The 21,130-nt window shown below is 24.7% G+C and overlaps 1 protein-coding gene across 4 annotated transcripts in view; it reads right to left on the reverse strand.

Moving 5' to 3' along the window:
* Positions 1–3,563: 3,563 nt before the first annotated feature.
* LOC113555906 (alpha-1,6-mannosyl-glycoprotein 2-beta-N-acetylglucosaminyltransferase) overlaps positions 3,564–21,130 on the reverse strand; it is a 42,661-nt gene continuing 25,094 nt past the window's right edge. For 2 of the 4 annotated variants that reach the window (XM_026960519.1, XM_026960518.1), the window contains exons 2-10: positions 12,349–12,510; positions 11,937–12,151; positions 8,550–8,762; positions 7,963–8,204; positions 7,663–7,808; positions 7,118–7,275; positions 6,825–6,929; positions 4,206–4,420; positions 3,929–4,139 (exon numbers count right to left, since the gene is read on the reverse strand). In XM_026960519.1, the coding sequence (XP_026816320.1) occupies positions 3,929–4,139; positions 4,206–4,420; positions 6,825–6,929; positions 7,118–7,275; positions 7,663–7,808; positions 7,963–8,204; positions 8,550–8,762; positions 11,937–12,151; positions 12,349–12,394 (1,551 nt within the window). In that variant the 5' untranslated portion in view covers positions 12,395–12,510. Of the gene's footprint in view, positions 4,140–4,205; positions 4,421–6,824; positions 6,930–7,117; positions 7,276–7,662; positions 7,809–7,962; positions 8,205–8,549; positions 8,763–11,936; positions 12,152–12,348; positions 12,511–21,130 lie in introns of those variants that run through there. The other 2 variants (XM_026960520.1, XM_026960521.1) reach the window with 2 other exon arrangements.

Below are 21,130 nucleotides of genomic sequence, written 5' to 3' on the forward strand. Positions count from 1 at the left end.
AAGTTGCCTTTAACTCCTAATGTTATAAAACAAATATCAAATTTCTGGTATAGGTACTTAACTATGTTTAAATGATTATTGTAAAACATGCCAACTTAGTTAAACAATGTTTACATCCTAGTAGACAGAAAGCCTGAAAGGACGATTTTTAAGAACAAAAAATATAACATAAAAAGACACTACACTTGCACGTGTTGAATCTTGAGACTTGATACCTATAAACATTTTCAGTTTGTAATATCTTACATGCTCATATTTTGCTTAAAAAGTAATATATCGAGAAAAATTCAATATTTAATCACTGATGTTATTCTAACCTTTAACTTTGATAATAAGTCAATTTACTCAAATATTAAAGTTAATAACACATGATAAATTCTATTGAACACAAATTTGCTGCTATGTAATGCGTATATAAGACGGAGATAACACATGCATGTGTGGCATTCTTAAATAATAAATAATTATTATAAGCCTAGGTAATATTATGTATAGCAATTAACATTAATAAAATAAATAGTACATAATCATAAAATATATAGAAGCCAATAAATTAAGTTATGTTAGATGTGTTTAACTGATGTACGGGCAGAACATAAAATAATATTATACAGAGTGTATAATCACCGTAAATATTTCGTAATTTAGAGAAACTAAATTAGCATCAACTGAATTATGTAGGTATTGAATTATTTAACTCGTCTTGATAAAAATAGTATTTGAAGAATAAAATATTATTCTACATTACATTATTATATAAATACACCATTAATTTTTTCAAATAATTATAAATTACCTACCGTAATAAATAATCATTTATATGCATATTTAAAATTCAAACTATAAATATTTGTTACTTTTCATAAAAAGAAGCAATTAAAACGTGAAAAAAGTATTTTAAATATTGATAAAGCTTATGAAATCAATTATCAAAAAAAAAAACAAAAATGTAGGTATTATAGCAGTTTATTCAGTTTATTTTACAGTACATGTAAAAAACGCGAAAATATTCATCATATTTATTTTATTTGTACAAAGCTTATTCTTATATTATCACACTTAAATATATTGAATATCATATTGCAAAAAGACACCATTCAAAATAACTTATCAATTAATCAATTGGGCTTTCTTACCTATAGCTAATAAGTAATATCATTGATGAAATACAAATTAATATAATATTTTATTATAATGTAAACATATAAAAAAAATATATATACTTCAATCTACAAACATGTACTGTTTTAATATTTTAATTTTTTTTACAAAATCAAATTCACTAAAATCAATATAAGTAATAACATTGTTTATATAATATTGATTATTATATAAGATTATATTATTATACTAATTGGTAATCATCAATATGGTAGTTAATTGAGGGAGGAGGAGGTTATTCTTTGATTATCGCAAATTCTTATAGTTTAATATGAAAAATACATTTTATGAATAATTAATAATTTGATGTAGGTCAACAAATATATCGCCTATGGATTATTAATTAATATAGGTATAGTTAGGTATATACCAAATGATTTAGAGCCGAAATATTGAGACACAAAGAATATATTTTCTAAATAACTACCTATTCAATATAATGCATATTAAATTTAGTAATAACAATAGTACAAAATTAATATTCTACTTCCTGTATTTTGGAAACTGATGAATGAGAACAAAAATAAATAAGAAAAGTCTTGAAACGCAAGATAGTTATTTTAAGGCAAATAATACAATACTGATTACTGTTTAAGCTATATGAATAAATTTATTTTGTAATATTAGTTGCTGTGAACATACATTTTATTGAGCATAATTGGCTACTTGAATATACAATATATATAATATATTGATACATGAAATATTAATGATTATTAAATGCTTCTTAATTTATACTAATATTGCATGCAATTGTATCAATGAGTATAATATTGATTTATTTTTGATTTTATGATAATCACCTTTCAAAAATATTGATTCAATTAAAAATATTAACTTTTATTTTGACAACATTCTAAAAAACATAATTTGGGTTCCAATTCATAATTTAGCATAATAATATGATAGTTATGTAAATTGTAAACATTAAATATAATAAATTATTTTATTACTAAATATATCAATACAATTTAAGAGTATTATAGTTGAAATAATATAAATATATGATTAGTAAGAATAGTAAATAATAAATATGTTACAATACAATCATAAGTACTATCATTGTTTTAGTTTTAAATATTATTCAGGAAGAAGCTAATTTAAAATGTAAACCAATATTTTTGGATAATAATAATAAGTTAGTCTTAAAATGTAATATAAATAATTTAAATAATTTTGACATCAAAATTATAATTAATCATGACTAAATTGAGTATAAAAATATATAATATTATCACCAGTCATGTTCAACTAAGGTATAAACATTATAATGAATATGGTTGTAAATTATAACACAAAAGGACATTAAACGATTCAATTACCTTATTTTTTCATCCATTATAGTCTAATAAATATTTTAAAAATATGTAGTTCAGTGACCTAACTTTTATTCTGAATTATTTATTTTGTTAATGTATATTATGTTCCAAAATTTCATTCATAAATAAAAACAATAAATTTCTGTTAAAAAATGTATTAAATCATTTTTAAAATACCAAGATAAAATGGCATTGTTATTATTGAGTTAATATGAATACTGTGTAATATAAATAATAAATATAACTTTTAATTAATATTTATTCTGTATTCCGAGAATTAAGTATATTATGTAGGTATATCATACATTCATAACTCATGGTCCTTAACTAGGACATTTATTATGTGTGTAATTTCATATTAAATAAATAAGAATGCAATTAATAAAGCAGACAAAAGGTTGGAGACTATGAATAAAATTGCTTCAGAAATTATCAATTTATAGTTATGATTATAGATCCACTTATACTAAATAACATAAATATCAAGTATATTTTTGTATGACATTTTTTTTAACATACAGACAATTTTTTGTTATTTAATATTTTTATTTTTATTTTTTTGATTTAGAGATTTGAGTACATTTTTTCCAACTACATCTAAATTTAAAAGTGATAAATATTTATATATATATATAAAAAAAAATATTCATGTATAAAGAATTAATAAATTTATTTTCATGTAATTCTTTTATATTACAATTGCATTTGAAACTTAACCTAATGACTATTGATAGTTGGGAAATTAACACAACTAAAAGTTAAACATTGACTTCAAATGACTAGAAAGTTAATCTTAGAGTTGCACATTTTAATTTTAATTTTAATTCTATTATGTTCTAATAATACGTTTAATGGAGAGTGGAATGCTGAAGTTAAATAATAAAATACAAAATACATATTTTATAAAGCACAATAAGGTTTACTCCATTGACGAACTATGAAAACTATATAAAATTTGGTATGTTTAATTGAATAAAACTTAAATTTTTTTTTTTTGTGTCAATATAAAACTTATTAGTTATCCCAACAGTATATTTTAAAAATCACCTGTGGTATATAAATTCACATAAATAAAACCAACAGTGATGTTAAAAAAATATTATAATTACATTAATATATAAATAATGTATTAGTCATCGAGCCTTAACATAACTTATAGTAGTTGCCGTACTACATAAAAATAAAAATTCTTGAGCGCAATTATGGCAACGCAATACATAAAAATCAAATTTCACCCAATAAAAAAATAATAATAACTGAACAAAAATAAATAGGTGATAATAATAATAAAATAAAAACAATACAATAAACAAGACTTGGTTCAAACATAGACATAATAATACATATTACAATATTATGTCTACACGTTTAGGAGGTCTAAACTCCATAATATAGGAACTTGATCTATTTCATTAATATGATAAATATTAAATACTAAGTGCCAAATGTCACCATTGGCGGTTTACCATTCGCAAACATAGTTCATGATCACGCACATCACCCCATCCGCCATTTCCTTTGCGCAATACTTTTTTTTTGATTGGAGCATAAGTTACTTCCAATTTTTCTGGAAATAAATATTTGTACACCGAACTAAGCAGTTTTTGAACTTTAGCTATGAGTGCCATATCGAAACAACTTTTTTTATGATGAACACCACTACACAAGAAAAATGGTTTATATTGTTATTTTATACATGAGTGTTTTAATTTTATGATCACTTACCATTCACCAATATGAAATACTCTAGGAGCTTTGAGTACAAACACTTTAAATTCATGGCTAAGACAATTATTGGATACACTCTGCAGACTCCAATCCCAATTATAATCATCATACTTGCAGAATGTGTCAGCACAATCAACAAACTGTTTCCAAACAGTTCGATTGTACGCCATACCCATATTATGTTTGCTGCTAATCCATTGAGAAATTTCGACCTATAATATTTTAAATAACATACAAATAAAATTAGTTTAAATTTAATTTAAATAAGTAAATAATTTAAAGAAACATTTTTTTTATTATTAAAAAATCTAACACAAAATGTAACAATACATCTACATGCTTGATGTTTAAAAAACTTTATTATTATCAAAACATACATATTACAAAAAATATTAGCTAAGGTATGTTCTGCAATTACAATGCAATACATTAACTAAAGTAGTTCAAGAATCAGCTACTGTTAAATAAATCAATATGACATTTTTATTGCAACCTCTGAAAAGTCAACTATAAAGTAATTATTATCAATTAACCTCTTTTTGTTTTTAAATCAATAAACATCAATTAAAATTTTTAAAATACATTCATAGATTATAAATTAAAAAAAATCAAAAGAAATAGGTAAGAAGTAAAACCTTTAAGTAATGAATAGTTATGCTAAATTCTCTAATTTCTATCAAGCCCTTATTTAAGAGTTATATAATATATAATTTATGCCACAAATAACTAATAATTGAAGTCACGTTGACTATTTAAATAATCAAATTAACATAAATAGAACAGTTAAGATGAAAAAACAACACATGATAAAGTACTACCCTAAGGGTATATCATACAAATTAACAGTAGAAAATGGAATTTATTATATGTCAATCAAACAAATAAATATTATTATTGAAAACTATATATACTTTTAGGAGTAAGCCAAAAAATCCATTAAATAATATTTTTATGAAAATCAACAATAATGTTAATGCAGTCATGGTAACAAGTTACAAAAAACTTTTTTTTTTTTTTATAGATTTTATGTTTTATAGAAATGATTTTAGAAACTAAAATTTAAATTGATATAATAATACTTAAAGTATATTTGATAATTTTTTGCTATTTTCTTTCAATAAGACAAATTAATCATTAATGGTTATAAATTTAATAAAATCAAAGGAAAAACATAAAACACAATAACTTACAACTTTAAGCAAACAAACAAATCATACTAATAATCAAAATTAATTTTGGTACCTAACAGTTACCATTAATGTCTTATAAAATCATGAATAATTGAATGATCTGAACTATTTGAAGAATTTTATACCGTGCTCAATATAAAATACACAATCAGCAATTACATTATAAAAATTTAAACTTCAAGGAAATAAAAAAATAATAAAATTTTGTATATTTTAAAAGTTTCTTAAGATTAAAGATATTATTTAATTTTTAAGATTATTTAAACTTGAGTAAGTTCAGTACGCTTATTATTATCATTTAGTCTGTATTGTTATGCTATAGGGTATGCTATATGTATATTAACAATTTCGTACTTTATCATTTTATATTATATAAAAAATAAAGTGCTAGAATACTCAAAAATAGAATTAACTCAATTTATTTCAAGTAACAGATTTAATATTTTAATTGCTATTATAATTATAAAATTCTATTTTTATCAATTTTGCAATATGCAAGTACATATTTTTAGCAATTTGAATAAATAGATATTATGCAACTTGTATTTAAATTGATTTGTATTATACTCTCTCTTAATGTATAATAATAAAGTAAAAATTAAATCGAAAGGTAGACTTAATTAATTTGATTAATCAGTTTAAGAGAAATTTTAATTATTAGCTATTTCGACCACTACACAACCCTGAACAATTATTATTAATCGTGCAAAACAGATATTCAAATATATTAAGTATAAACAAGACACGCATCCACATAAATTGGCAAAATAAATGCATGGCTTATTATATTGCAATTTAAACAGTTTTATTTATTTAGGTGAGTAGGTCCATGTCTACTAATTAATTGTAATTAGAGGTACATGTCTAATAATTAATTGTAATTAGTAAATTACCATTAGCACAAAACGAATTAAGATTGATAGCCGATAGGAATAAATTTTACCTTATTCCTTAAATTAAACGTATTGAAAAACTGCATGACAAGTCGCGTGGATGCTTCTAACTAATAACCAACAGTTCAAGGTTAATGCACCTAAATTACTACATATATACTTATGAAACAAATTTATTTTCAGCAATCTGCATATAAAATATTTTTAATTGATGTTGCACACTTTTCTGTAAATGGGATGAAAAGGAAATATAAATTCAACCGGCCGAAAAGCGTTTAATAAATACGTTGGATTTGTTTACAGTATAATTATATCAAACTGGTAGCGATTACAGTATACAACGTGCATGCAGATATACTTATGTCGAACATAAAAAAAATACATTTTTTTGGATGGGTTCAATTATTAATATATGATGGAAAAATTACGAAAACTAAAATTGAGTTATTGAAATATTCAATATGATTAGATAATATTATATGCATGCATGCAAAAAAAAAATATAAAGATACAAATAAGGAAAACTGTTCAACCTTATCATAATGTGAAAATGAAGGAACTATTTTAAAACTCCAAGACGGCGGTGTTAATTCTGCAGCAAATATTTGCTGTCGACGTATTACCCTTAAAATATCCTTCTATAATATGTCGATTTTTTTTATACATTTATTTAATGTATTGTGTATGTTTCAAAATTGATCCAAAACCGCAGCAGTCATAATGAAAAAATTGTCATCAATTAACACCATATATTATATTCAACATAAATTGCAGGGGGGTCAAGGTCATTATAAACATATGTAAATATAAAAGTATTGTAACGTACCTTTGCTTCTCCGTAAAAATTGTACGTTTTCAAATATGTTCCTAACGACAACATACTACACTGTGGGCACGCCACGCTACACGATTTTTCCATCAACTTTAGCATGTATATGAAATCTTCTGCTACATAATGGTCGTCTTCCAAAAATAAAATCGGACCTGAAAATTACATGTAAACTGTATAAAAATTTCGTTCGATCAATTAAAATAGACAACAGTTTAAAGATGTGTTAGATCTCGGACAACCCCTGCCCCGCCCCATTAAAAAAATCTAGAAATCTTAATTTAAAAAATGTGATCATTATCAGTATACTAGAAAATTACCGAATTTTAATTTATAATTTAAAGAAAAATGGAGATGGTCATGCTTGGTTAATCATTCTTTACATGTATAAAATATGATAATATTGCAAGTCTGGCGACAAAAATGAATCGATGTAGTACTCGGCCACCGTTAAAACGTATTGGTAAATTACAAATGTATTGTCATCTCTGAATTAACCACACATTCGAGACCCAGAGGCAAGCGACGAGTCCATTATATACCTGAATAATTACTGACAACGTCCAACTCGTTGAACACCCTGTTTGCTTTCCACCACCAATGATGCTTGGTTTGGGTGAATTTCGCCTCTCGATAATGACCGTATTGATCCGGATGCATAGCGTTGATACACTTCCTTTTAATCGCACTATGTACCACAAAGGAAAACAAAAACAGAAAAAAAACACACGTTAATATCATCATAATATTTAATGATATGATTTATAAGAAGGGTGTAGCATTTTTCAATATTATTAACATATATCATTACAATAAATATTAAATTGTAATGGAATAATTACTCTGATTTGGAAATGTCTCTGGGGCAGTCTTCCGGGGATTCACCAGGAAACGAAACCGGATGCGTTTGTATAGAATACGGATAAAATATCTGCATGGTTTTGCAAAAGTCTATCATCTGTATCAGTTCGTTTATTTGTTCATCATAATGGTCGTGACTGAATATTAGCAGTGCATTTTCAATGCCCCGCGCCCTTGCCAGACTCACTATGGTGTGCCGAAGATACATAATACGTGTATGAACCTAAAAAACAACCAATAATAATAACGATGAACAGTGTTCGTCTTGGATCGTATACAGGCCACAGAATTATGACAATATTACAATAATGCCATATCACTACAGTCTATCATTTTTTGGATCGTTGGTGTCCAATGGCCATTCGAAAACGTATAATGAACATTGTATGATGTATAGTTAATAATATTAAGAATAATAAACATTACACGCAAACACACGTGGATGACATTTCTGTATATAATATGAATTAATTATAATACACAAGTATGCACTCAGCGTCTGTGCGTACATAAATGTATAATGTGTATAGGCACATACTATATCATATCAAATAATTTAGTTTCATACTTGTATAACAATGACTAGAGAATCGTTTTGTAACGGGCCGTACACGTCTTCGTTGAGTACGATCTGTTTAGAGTTTTGCTGATCGATCAAACGTCGTATTTCGGATGCATTCAGACTGACCGCTGTCGCAATGTGTTCGCTGGCGTTTCCGGGCAATATCGCCTGGTGCGGACGGTCACGTTGAGGCAACGCGACCAAGTACTTGTGCAAATGCTGTATACATAAAATATACAAATACAAAATTAGAAGACAAAAAAAAAATGATACAATAGAACAATATGTTTTTTAAATCAAATTGAACATGCAATTATTTAGTCAATAGATTCCGATGAGATACGTACTAACATTTAGTTTAATATTAATATATTATAGAGGCTTTGTATCCAGCATTATACTATCGGATTCGTTTTGTACTTAAAAAATCAAATTAAATTATACTGATATGTCAGGGTCTTAACATTTAACTTTTAAATCTACCACTGATTACGACACATAGATACATGGTTATACTTTTCGTTAATATATAATATTATCATAAGGTGTATAATATACACGTATAACGTACGTATAAATTTAATATGATTATTATTATGCGGATATATTATATTAAAATCGATAAGTATATATAATACGAAAAGTATATCGTACAGGAGGAACGAAATTAAACACGCATATTCGCCTTCGATTTGACTTCAAATATCCGGTAGATATATATAGCAAATACATGTATATCATTAAAAGGCAAGAAACAGATTAACTTAAAAGTGAATATTGATTAGATTAATCAAATTTTGATTACAAGAAAAGAGTACATTATTTTGGGCAAGATTACTAAGGAAAATATAGAACATTCTTTGGCATCAAAATATAGAATATACATTAAATATTAATTAAAATAAAAATAAAAATATTAATACAATTTTAAAGTTATAATAAAACAACTGCAATTTATAATAAAAAAAATAAATATCTATTATAGAAAATAATAATAATTACATATCATTCTGTATAGCAACATACTATATATAGCTCATTAGCCATTATTATACAGGATAAATGATAATTCATCAATCACGACGATATCAACATCGATCAACAATCAAAACAATATTTTTCTTTAGTAATGATAAATAAATAATGATTAACATCCTGGTTTTTGGTAAAGTAAGAATCATATTTTCAACCATTTAACGAATATCCCATAGATTCGTAGTTCACAACATCTCAACGCGTGTTGCGTAGTGCCAAAATGTGTGTTACCCCCAAAAAGTATTTTAATATTTTTTTATTTATTACACTATTTGGTCATAATAATTTAAGTGTGCTATTTATTTAGAGTTCGTCATGAATAAAAAGTTTAAGAACCACTACTGCAGATGATACCTGTTTTTTTTTTAAATAGGAACCATTCTTTGTGTAAATCGCTTAATATGATATTTTTGAATATATTTTGATGTATCTGATAAAAAATTCAAATGACTAGTTACTGCGGGTTATTAAAATATATATTCAGAATAATATTCCTTAAAAATTATTTTATAAAAATATAAAATTGAAGTGATATTGGATCTAGTATTTACTGTTTAAGTTAAATAAATTTAAAACTATTTATTCGAATTTAAATTTAGATACTTACATCAACATTTAAAAAAATGACACCTGGTTAATAATTAAAAGAAAAAAAAGTAATTCTCATTTGAAATAAAATGTAGGTTTAGTACAGAACACTTTTTGGATAGTGTACATAATCTAAGAAAGTATTTGTAACAAGGTCATTAAATAGGTACGCTTGAAAATTCCATAGATCAGAATTTGAATACATTTATTATTAATTAAAGAAATGGTGAAATACCTTGTATATAAAACTTATTAATCGTGATTTATTTGTTTAGAAATATGAATACAATAACTACCGGAACGATTGTTTAAATAATACTTTATTAATTCAATATAACGTCTAATATATAAACAATTTTAAAAGAATACCTATATATTTAAGTTTATATGAAAAAAGAAAGAGTAAAAATATTTTGTGATTTCAAAAATATAAGTCTACTAAATCTAATCTGAAAGACTCAACGGATAGTCAAATCTTTCCAAAACACTATATTTGTACGAATATCCCTACAGGGTTTTTTTTTAAATTAATTATTTTATGTTTTTAACCTAACTTCTTAGGTTACCGGATTTCAAATCATGTAATTACTTAATTTAGGTATATATGTTACGGGGCAAACGTAAATGGAATCCCGGTATTTTTCAGGTATAAATTTCTATGTAGTAAATTGCGCTCAATAGAAATATTATCTTTATTATAGTCATTTAGCATTACCCAAAGGACACCACGACTATTAGGCGACTATTACTGTCCTCCAAAAATTATTTTTTATATTATGGGATTAATAAGTTGTTTTAAATATTTTTTAGGTTAATTTTTACAGTAAATAATAATAAAAAAAAATTTAATACTAAAATATCAAGTAAATTATATAATATAGAGTTAATAGTATAATAAAATTATAAGTTATATATAAGCATAGTAATGAGACATCATTTTTACATATTTATCTCTCTTAATAGTGTTTTCTTTGTATTGTTGAGCAACTTTTTCCACTTTTTGAAATTTTTTTTTGATTTGGTGTTTTGAAATTTATAAGGTTCATTTATATTATTTATTTTTATATACATTTCGGATTGTAACTCTAATATTTTATCCATAAAATTATAAATATGAGGATGAGGAGTATAAAAGCTTTTATTAAAATGACTGTGGAAAGATTCACATAATCATAATGATTAAACGATTAAATTTGATTTTTACACCAATAAATGTATAAAAGTTTTTAAAACGGATGAATTCAAGGTCACTTAGATTGGATAGTATGGGCGCATTTCACTACATAAAAATGTATACCTGAAAAATACCGGGTGCAATTTATTATATTATTTTTACTACCTGCTCACTATGGGCGCAATTTACAATTGCCCATGTTACGCACTACGCCACTAGTATATATAGAAATAGTTATATTCTTAAAGAATAAATAAAAATAAAAATAAAATATACAAGCAAATATGGATAAAATTTGATTAACGATTAGATGTTTTCCGTATGATTAAAAGTAAGCTACATTGAACACTTATATACTAGAAACTAAATTTAACAGGCTTCATTGTTTTGATTAGTTATCACTCTGAACCTAAGAACTAACTTATAATATATAGCCATTTGAAATCAGATATAAATACTCTATGCATTAATTTTATGCGCTAATAACACACATATTACGGGACTGCTATATTCACAAGATACGTACACGCATCAACTATATACAATAGGTAATATAATATATAATAGTATTGTTCGTATACACATATAAATCGCACCTGAGGAACCAATTGGAGCATAGAATCATTAGCGTCCAGCAGTCCGTCCGGCTTGGCTAGTATCTGTAACGTCTCGTTGTCAGCCACGTCAGACATGTGCATTTGTACCCAGAAAAACGTGAGACAAAATATCAACATGACGGTACGTAAACACACGCCGATGCCCAGCTTCCGACACACGGCGATGATTTTTTGTCGCAACGTCCGCACCACGTCTATATTTATAAATGCACGATCTCAGAACATTTCATAGTACTATATATTCTATATATTATGTATATTAATATTAACTACGTTACGGCATCGTTGTATGTTATACGCAACATACACGCCGTCTAATGTTAAAACGATATCGTGAAAAATAGCGTGTTTATAATATTATATAATATTATATATATGTATTGTATCTTACCGATCGCCATTTCAAATTTGACTATTTCGGTCACTTTGACAACCATTTTTTTAAGTGTCTCCTGAATGTATGTGCAACGCAAAAATCCAAAAACGACGGGCACGGAACAAAAAGTGGTTCATCCATTAAATGCACGTCCGCGGTGCTATAATGGTTTTGCACCTGAAAATAGTAAAAAAAAAACATACATTAATATTAAATACAACCGTAAAACAATTTTTGACCATTAAAAATTAATTTAAATGCAAATATAGACCTAACATACTTAATTATATGAACTAATAATAAAAATAAAATACAAATAATTTATTGGATTTTCATTATAATAAAAAGTAGAAAAAAAATATCAATACATCTAACTGTCATAATTTTTATCGACCTTCAACTACACGGTTAATAGCTCAATTCAAACGTCACAATGGTTGATTCATTAATATGTTTTGACGTGTAACATTCGATTGATCAATTAAAATAACCATTTAGTGTTTAATTAACGCTTTGATTTCATGTTTCTCTCTTTTTAAAACATAATAGCTACCTAGTTAATATAGGCATTTTTTTTTAATATTTAGCTTTTTTTCGTGTATAGAATACATTATCTTTATCAATTATTTATAGATAAACTTTTAAAATCATACTTTAATTATAAACAATTAAATATTCTAAACTTGAGTATGAAATATTCTGTAACTTGAGGCAAATATATCTACGTTAATGTATTTTAATATTTTATACCTACATCTACAATTTCAAAATGCTAACATATTACACAAAATATAATCGTTTAGAGTTTAGACGTTAACATTTCACATTTGCGTAATATGAGTAGATATAGGTACCTACAATTATAATATTAAATATTATTATACTACAATTATGATTTAAAGTAAATAAAATAAATATAGTAAATATAATATTGTACATAAATAATTATATTAGTATATAGCCTACAGTTGAATTCAATTAAATTTTATCTATATATGATGTATTACATTGAAAACTAGAAAATAAAATTATTTGGAAAACTAAACGCATAACGCAGTGTATTGACAATACAACAAATGCATCGATCAACATTGCACTAAAAACCTTGGACATTTTACGGAATATTGAACGCAGATTAAAAATATATTGTCATTTAAAAATACATTAAAAAATTATTTAAAAAAATTCAAGTCTAGATTTGTATAAAATAAATAATATTTTGTAAACAATTTCAAAATGTAAAATATAATGAGTTTTTTAAAGTTATTTTTAAAAAACTATTACTTAATTTTACTTAAAATACTCGAACAATAAGATAATCTTATTATGTTTTGCTAACTATATGTATACCTATTAATAATAATTAAAATTAAAATAGGACCTATATGTTATCACATTATATTTTTTTAAGGATTTACAATTTTAAGAAAGCAATTCTTGTTATAGTTTATGTTTTTATTATTAAATCTTATCTATAAAGTTTAACATTAATATTTTAATAATTCCTAAATTACTCATATAAATATAGTTAATGAATTTTTAACATTTTAATATTTGTTTATATAGATATCCTAACTCCTAAATATATGATAGTACCTAATTTATAATAATTTGACATAAGAGATGTTTTACATTTCAGTTTTGCACAATTTTTTTTTCATTTTTATGTATTTCACAACTATAAAATAAGCTATATTTTTAGAAAAAGTTCATTCTTTATTATAAACTTTAACTATTGTTGTTGAAACGCTATATATATATTGAAGAAATCTAGAGATTAATTTTTTTTTTTAAATACAATAACATTTAATTAATTCTAAGATTCAAAATTCCAATGATTCTATTCAATAAATGTATATATATAATCTATTGAGTATAGATATTGAAATGTTAACACTTTATGTTCGCGTCGTTAGATAAACTCTCATAGTTAGTTGTTAGATATATATCGAGAAAGAAAAATAAATAATCGACAGGCAAATCAAAACAAAAAGAAAAGAAAAGAAATAAAACCACCCATAACAAAATTATGCCAATGTTGTATACATAATGAGGTATTCATGATGTTTTAGGTAGAAACAAGAATGTTTTTTTGCAACCCTTAGCTTCCGTTCAATTTAGTTTTTCTATCGTCCATTTTAGCAAAAACCCGGTTTATATAATAGTACTACGTAATAAACGTATATTATATACTACAAAATGACTCTCTCTATCTTTCCTTCAAAGCTGTGCATGTTTCGAGCGTCATTTCACTGAATATACTGAATATAGTACAGTGTAAAACATTTAGAAATGTATTACATATGAATTGAAAAAAAATAAAGTTAAGGATGTAAATTAAGTATTAACAGGGGATTTATAGCGTAGACTTGACTATTTGTTATAGCGATACCTACTGCAAATTTATGACGAGACATCGTGGTCTAATCGACCCAGGTCTACGCTCACGTAATTTCAACGACAACTGTAAAGCGTGAATTTAGTTTGAACTATTTATTCGATCAAAAAATATAAGCACTATATACGCTTTTATATCATATAAAAAATATATTACAGCCAACTTTATTGTAGTATTAAGTATTAAGTATAAATATATGTTATTTAAAGATTAATATATGCGAAATACCTTATTAATAATAGTGTTAAAAAATGAAACTGTTTTTTGCATTTTTTAGCATTTTACGAGGTTTTTAGTATAAAATTAGTAATTTAAAATATTATGTATCTCAAGAAATTATGTTAGATTTAATGCAATGTTTGTGCAGTTTACCAGTTATAAAATAGTTAAAAATAAAATGTATTATAATACAGCATTATATTTTTATTTGTGGCGAATAATAGCCCCGAAATGACATAGTTGAATAATTAAAACGATTTTTCAATTTTTTTAACAGTATTATTATAATTCCTTAGATAGTAAAATATGTATTAAATTGATTTATACAATGAAATAAAGAAAATTTTAAGTCATTTTTTATTAGTATTAGTACGAGTATATGATTAAAAAAAATTCTTAACGGCATTTTTGTTTTTTATGACTTCATGTAATATAAATAAATTAGTTATAATTCATTACGAGTCAAATCATAATAATTAGAAATTAGGGTACAATAAATTAAAAAATATTATAAAGGCATCTCATAAATAAAGTTATAATAAACAAAAGTAATTTACTATAAAACACTTCCAAGTTCTAATATAAAATAATATCAGTTCGAGATAAAATCTAGTAAGCAAGTGTAAAATAATCCATAATTAATACAAAATAAATGAACCCGATAATTTAAAATAAGCACTACAGGAAAACACTAATCAAAAAATATACAATATAATATTTTAGCAATCAAAATAATATATTCATAAAAAAGTCAATGTTTTATTTTACTAATTTATTAATATATACCTTGAATTTAATTAAAATTAATTTATTTTATTTAGTAAATTTTTCTAATTGTTATTATTACTAGACATTCTTAATATTATAATTTTTACATAAAATATATTTTATAAAATGTTTATGTTCTTGAACAACTTAAATTATTTTAATACAGTTTTTCCTAAATTTATTATGACTATAATATTAAATATGCATAAGAATATACAATTTTTTCAAAACAATTTATGTGACAATTTGATCTCTAAAATGAACATCAAATAAAATCTGTATTTCTAACGTAACATAAATTAAATTTTTCATTAAATGCCAACTATATAAAAACACTTATATTTTAAATAGCTAATGAATAACAATATAATTATAACTGATAGAATAATTTACTTTAGTTAATGAAACATATTAACTATATAAAAAACAAACTAAACACACAACGTAATTATTAATCAACGAATCATTAAACTTTACACCTAATGTGATAGCTAAATTTAATAAGAAAACAAACTAATTTGAAAATTATAAATATAAATGAAATACATTATCACTGACATACATTATCCAGATAGATTCGAGTCGCTATCATTAGTAAGCATGAACACTAATTAAACAATTTCTGTCATGATTACTTTAACTTAAAGTCTTAAAGGTTAATAAAGAGTAAATATTATAACATTCAATTTTTGATAAGTCTTAGTTAATATTCAATAGAGGTGAACTTCATCAAAAAATTTTTAATACTTATGATCATGAACTATAAAAAGTAACACTATACCAACAATTCGTTTTAAACTTAAAATATAAGATTGTAATTAATAACAATTAATTTAATCTTTAAATTTAATATAAGGTTAATTCACTGCAATAAAAATAACTAGAAAAAATATGTCTTTCAGTGAAAATAGGTACAAAGTTATGGTTTATGGTTAATGTTTGTTATTTATTATATCGTCATTATATTATTCAAACCATACATTTTGAGAATGCTTAGATATAAATAAATAAATTTACTAATTGATGGTGTATTTTTTTTTTTGTACAAGGACCTACAGGTATATTTAGAACAATTGTAATGTTAAAATACAACCAATTTGTATTTAAATAAAACTAAATTAATTATTATAAATTTATTATTTGTATCCTTGACATTCTATATTTTATTAAAATCATCCAAATTATGTACCTATTTTCCTCAGTTGTTTTAGTAATGTCATTACCTGCAAACAGGTACTTAATAACCTTGAAATATTTAAAATAACTTACATGTTTTTAATTTGGAAGAGAAAAACTTATGGTCATTTTTTAACAATTGTCAAAATATAAATACCACAAGTTAGGTACTTATGTATTTTATTACAAATTAAACACAATATCTATTATCCTTAATCAACTTGTCATTCATTAACTTAAATACACTTTTCCGGTATGCTTTTTATACTATAGTTATAATACTAAGTCAAAATAATATAACAATGTAATTTTTATATTATAAGTAATAACATTTAAAATAATTATAGTGCTGAAATTAATTATTGAGTACTTTTAACTAGAGCGAATATTTTAAAATTTAAAAAAAACTGATAAATTTGTGATGCAAAATATTTCTAAGCAAAGGTCAATTAATTAAGAATGTGATCTAAATTTTGTTAAAAATCACATCTTTAAGTACTATTAGTGTTCAATTCCTAACTAACACAGAAGTGAAAAATAAAACTTTTACATAAAAAAGTGTTTTGTAATAACTTCATACAAAAATAAGGCAATTAATTATAAAAAAAAATTATACCAGCTCAATTACACTACAAGTATAAAAAATGTTTATGATTCAAAAATCTACGATTTTAATTAGAACAAAAACGTAGGTAATAAATAATTAATTGTTAGTCAATTAATTATAAATTAGGGCATTTAAATATGAGATTCACCGATGATTTTCATTCCTGTCAAAATTATACAAAATATAGAATAATATTATAATTATATTCTATAAATTAAAGTTTTAAAATATTTATATAATCACAAAACTTAAAGTGTATACATAATAACAAAAAGTATATTGTATAGCCCTATTCAGAATCTAAAAAAAATCTATTATTTTAATTATGTTGGTCGAAACTTTAAAACCATTTCCAGGGTGGGACAGGCAATATAATGCAATATAAAACAATACTATACAAAGCCATAAATAAATAAAACCAAAACAAAATGAATAAAGTACGACTGTATAAGTGAAAATACCTTACCAAATAAAGCACGTATTTTCGTCGTCAGTCGATTATTTATCTATTTTTCTAGCTATCAGCGTATTTTTATTTATTAAGTAAATACAATAACTAATAAGTCAGTGATCTCTTTGATATAGACGAAGCATAGACAATTTTAATAAAAACATTGTCGTGCAATTACAAATTGCATATAATTTTCCAATGTCCACCAACTTCTTTCTTTAAAAATACTTATATAAATATATTTCTCTGAAGATTAATCATTTTCAACTAAGGAATTGATACTAGCTATACTACCTTGATATTAATTTATTATTTAAGGCAGCGGTTCTCAAACTGTGGTACGCATAGGTGGTACGCGGAGGGCCGTTTTTGGATAATAAACCCATTCAATTATTTAATTCGTATCTTATTTTAAAAAACTAATAAATAAAAATAATTATACTGTAGTTGTAGTATTGTACTGTATTATTATTAATAAAAAAAATATATTTAACTGTACAATTTGGATTTTGGATTGTTCTTGATAATATATCTAAGTGGTACGTAAAAAAAAGCTTGAGAACCGCTGATTTAAGGTAAACAATACATATACAATATTTGCGTGTGTAGAAGAAAAATCGTCTTTTTATGTGTAGTTACATTAAAAATATAAAGAATTAATTATGTAAACGGACTGAGATCTATGTAATGAAAAACATACACGCACGATACCCATAATAGCATGATATTATGATCTATCAAGTATATGGTAATCAAAAAGTTTTAATAATAAATAGTTACTAGATCCAATATTACATACATTAAATTTTGATAACTCATTTTTAAGGCCTATTTTATTAATAATATAAACTTTTTAAAAAGCAGTTTTCATTTTAAAGTTTGTATCTCCACATGACATTTCTAAAGTAATACAAAAAAACTTAAGAATTTGATTTATTTTTAAATGAAAAATATGGGGCTATACGTGCTTTGTGAATCATCATGTATATACCTCAGTACCTATACATTTTAAATCATAGGTATTCACCTCCCGACATATAATACCAAACAAAGCTATAAAATAAAATTCATCAAGACATTATATTGTACGTGTATATTATAAGTGTGTGCGTTATTATGTATCTATTTCTAATATATATGATGTGCTTATATCTTTACTATTATAATACATAAAATAGCATTTGGCGGTCTAACCTCTGTCGTTGTCGAGGAGGCTGAGAATCAGTTAGATTGGAGGATGAAAGGGGTAAAACAACTTAAGAAATTTGCATTTGAACCCCGTGCACGGACAGTTTAACGCTTGCCGGGCGCACAAAACCTGGGAACACTCCATCCCCTCAACCGACCCTTCCACATACACCTGAACCCCTATCCAAAATCACGAGCGGCGCAGCGTTCCAAACAACCGTTGTCACGACAACCCAGCAGTTCAATGTATATAATAATATAATATAACTCAGCGCATCGTCTTCGTCTTTGCCACCCCCATCCACGTAAATCTACGCGCATATTGTTTCAACGGTGTGGCGTGAACTGCAAACTGCACGGACGTCCGCACCACACCATCACTGTGGTGACGGTAAAAGCCGAAGAATGACACGCCGACACCGTCTGCCGATCGCTATCGCTAGATTATATGTTATCATTCAGTATATCATACATAGAGTGTTGCAAGCTCATTCCCGTATTATCTTTTAGTTATGCATTTATTCAAAATCTGAGTTATCGAATTTTTAAGTATAATAAAAAGCTATATTTTTTAAGCCATTTAGAGTGGGAATGTTTGGTAAATCACTCTATATAATTTTATAATACGATATAAATTGAAATGTTATAATAGCATTATACTATGCAGCGAAATGCTGTACTTAATAATCTGGGTAATATATTACAACTGCGCGCAAAAAATTATAGTTAAAAAAAGTCGATAATAATATACTGCAGGGTGATCTTGCAATTTATACTTTTTTTTGTGAGGAACTACTTTTAATCGGATAGTTATAATACAGTATTATGATATCGATACCTTTGCTCGTGTTAAAGTTCTACGATAATCAAGAGGTTGCTACACAAGGAAACGAATCCGATCAACGCTCGACAGAGTGCACTGTTAGGTATTTTTATTACACTGTAAATTAAATATAATTTATTGTAATCATTATTATAAATTATCTAAAATAATAAAAATAAAAACTACACATCACTAGCTTACGCTCTGAGGAGACCAAGCGAGACGATTGCTCAACGTTCGGTTCTCGGATATGTGCTGAGGCTTAAATCGTTTGAGACAATTATACTCAAATTATAAGAAACAAATAAATCTTTTACAGTGACTATCAGTTGCTAAATCGTATATAAATTAAATAAGTCATTTTTTTATACACACTTGACAATATGGCATACACATTAACGCTAAATAAAAGCTGTAACCCTTTATCTGATCAATAAATATATTTTTTAGTTTTTATAAATACAGTCGACATTTTTTTATTCTTTACTATTGGACGTTTTTACAATTTTTATAAATATTGTAAATATTTAAATAGTTATATCACATAATAAAACCGTGTTGTACTATAAAGTATGTAAAGGCATACTAAAAAATAAAAACATATCCTGACGTAACTATTTGACGCATAGCCCGTATAACAGTAACCTATACCTAGGTCTAAAATAATAAAATGTTATTTTTATTCTTAGATAAAAATTTAGAATATTGAAAAACGAGCATATACATATTGGTAAAGTGAAACTTATGAGTTATGAGTTAAAACCAAAAAGATGAAATAAAAAACTGAATATGTTTTACAGATTGTATAAATGGTTAAAATTTTGTTTTGTTATAAATTTATACAAATACAATAATAGTATAAAATAATTTATGTATTTCATGAAATTCTCAAATAATTTTTATTTCTTTATTTCGCCTACAAAATTACAACAAAAAAAGACATGGGTACTTAAAATATTATCCGAATTAAATTTCAAATCTAAGTATAGTCTAATGAATAAGCTACCAAAACTTTTGCATAGACACTAATTTAACCTAAAAAAATATAAAAGGCAAACAAAAAATAAATTTAAAATTAAAACATTCTACTCAGAATAAAATTATATTTTAAATACTATTTTTAATTTTACTAAGCACTTCATGAATGATTAATTAACATATTATAAT

This window comes from Rhopalosiphum maidis, chromosome 1 (genome assembly GCF_003676215.2).
Source record: "Rhopalosiphum maidis isolate BTI-1 chromosome 1, ASM367621v3, whole genome shotgun sequence".
In the NCBI taxonomy this organism is placed as follows: domain Eukaryota; kingdom Metazoa; phylum Arthropoda; class Insecta; order Hemiptera; family Aphididae; genus Rhopalosiphum; species Rhopalosiphum maidis.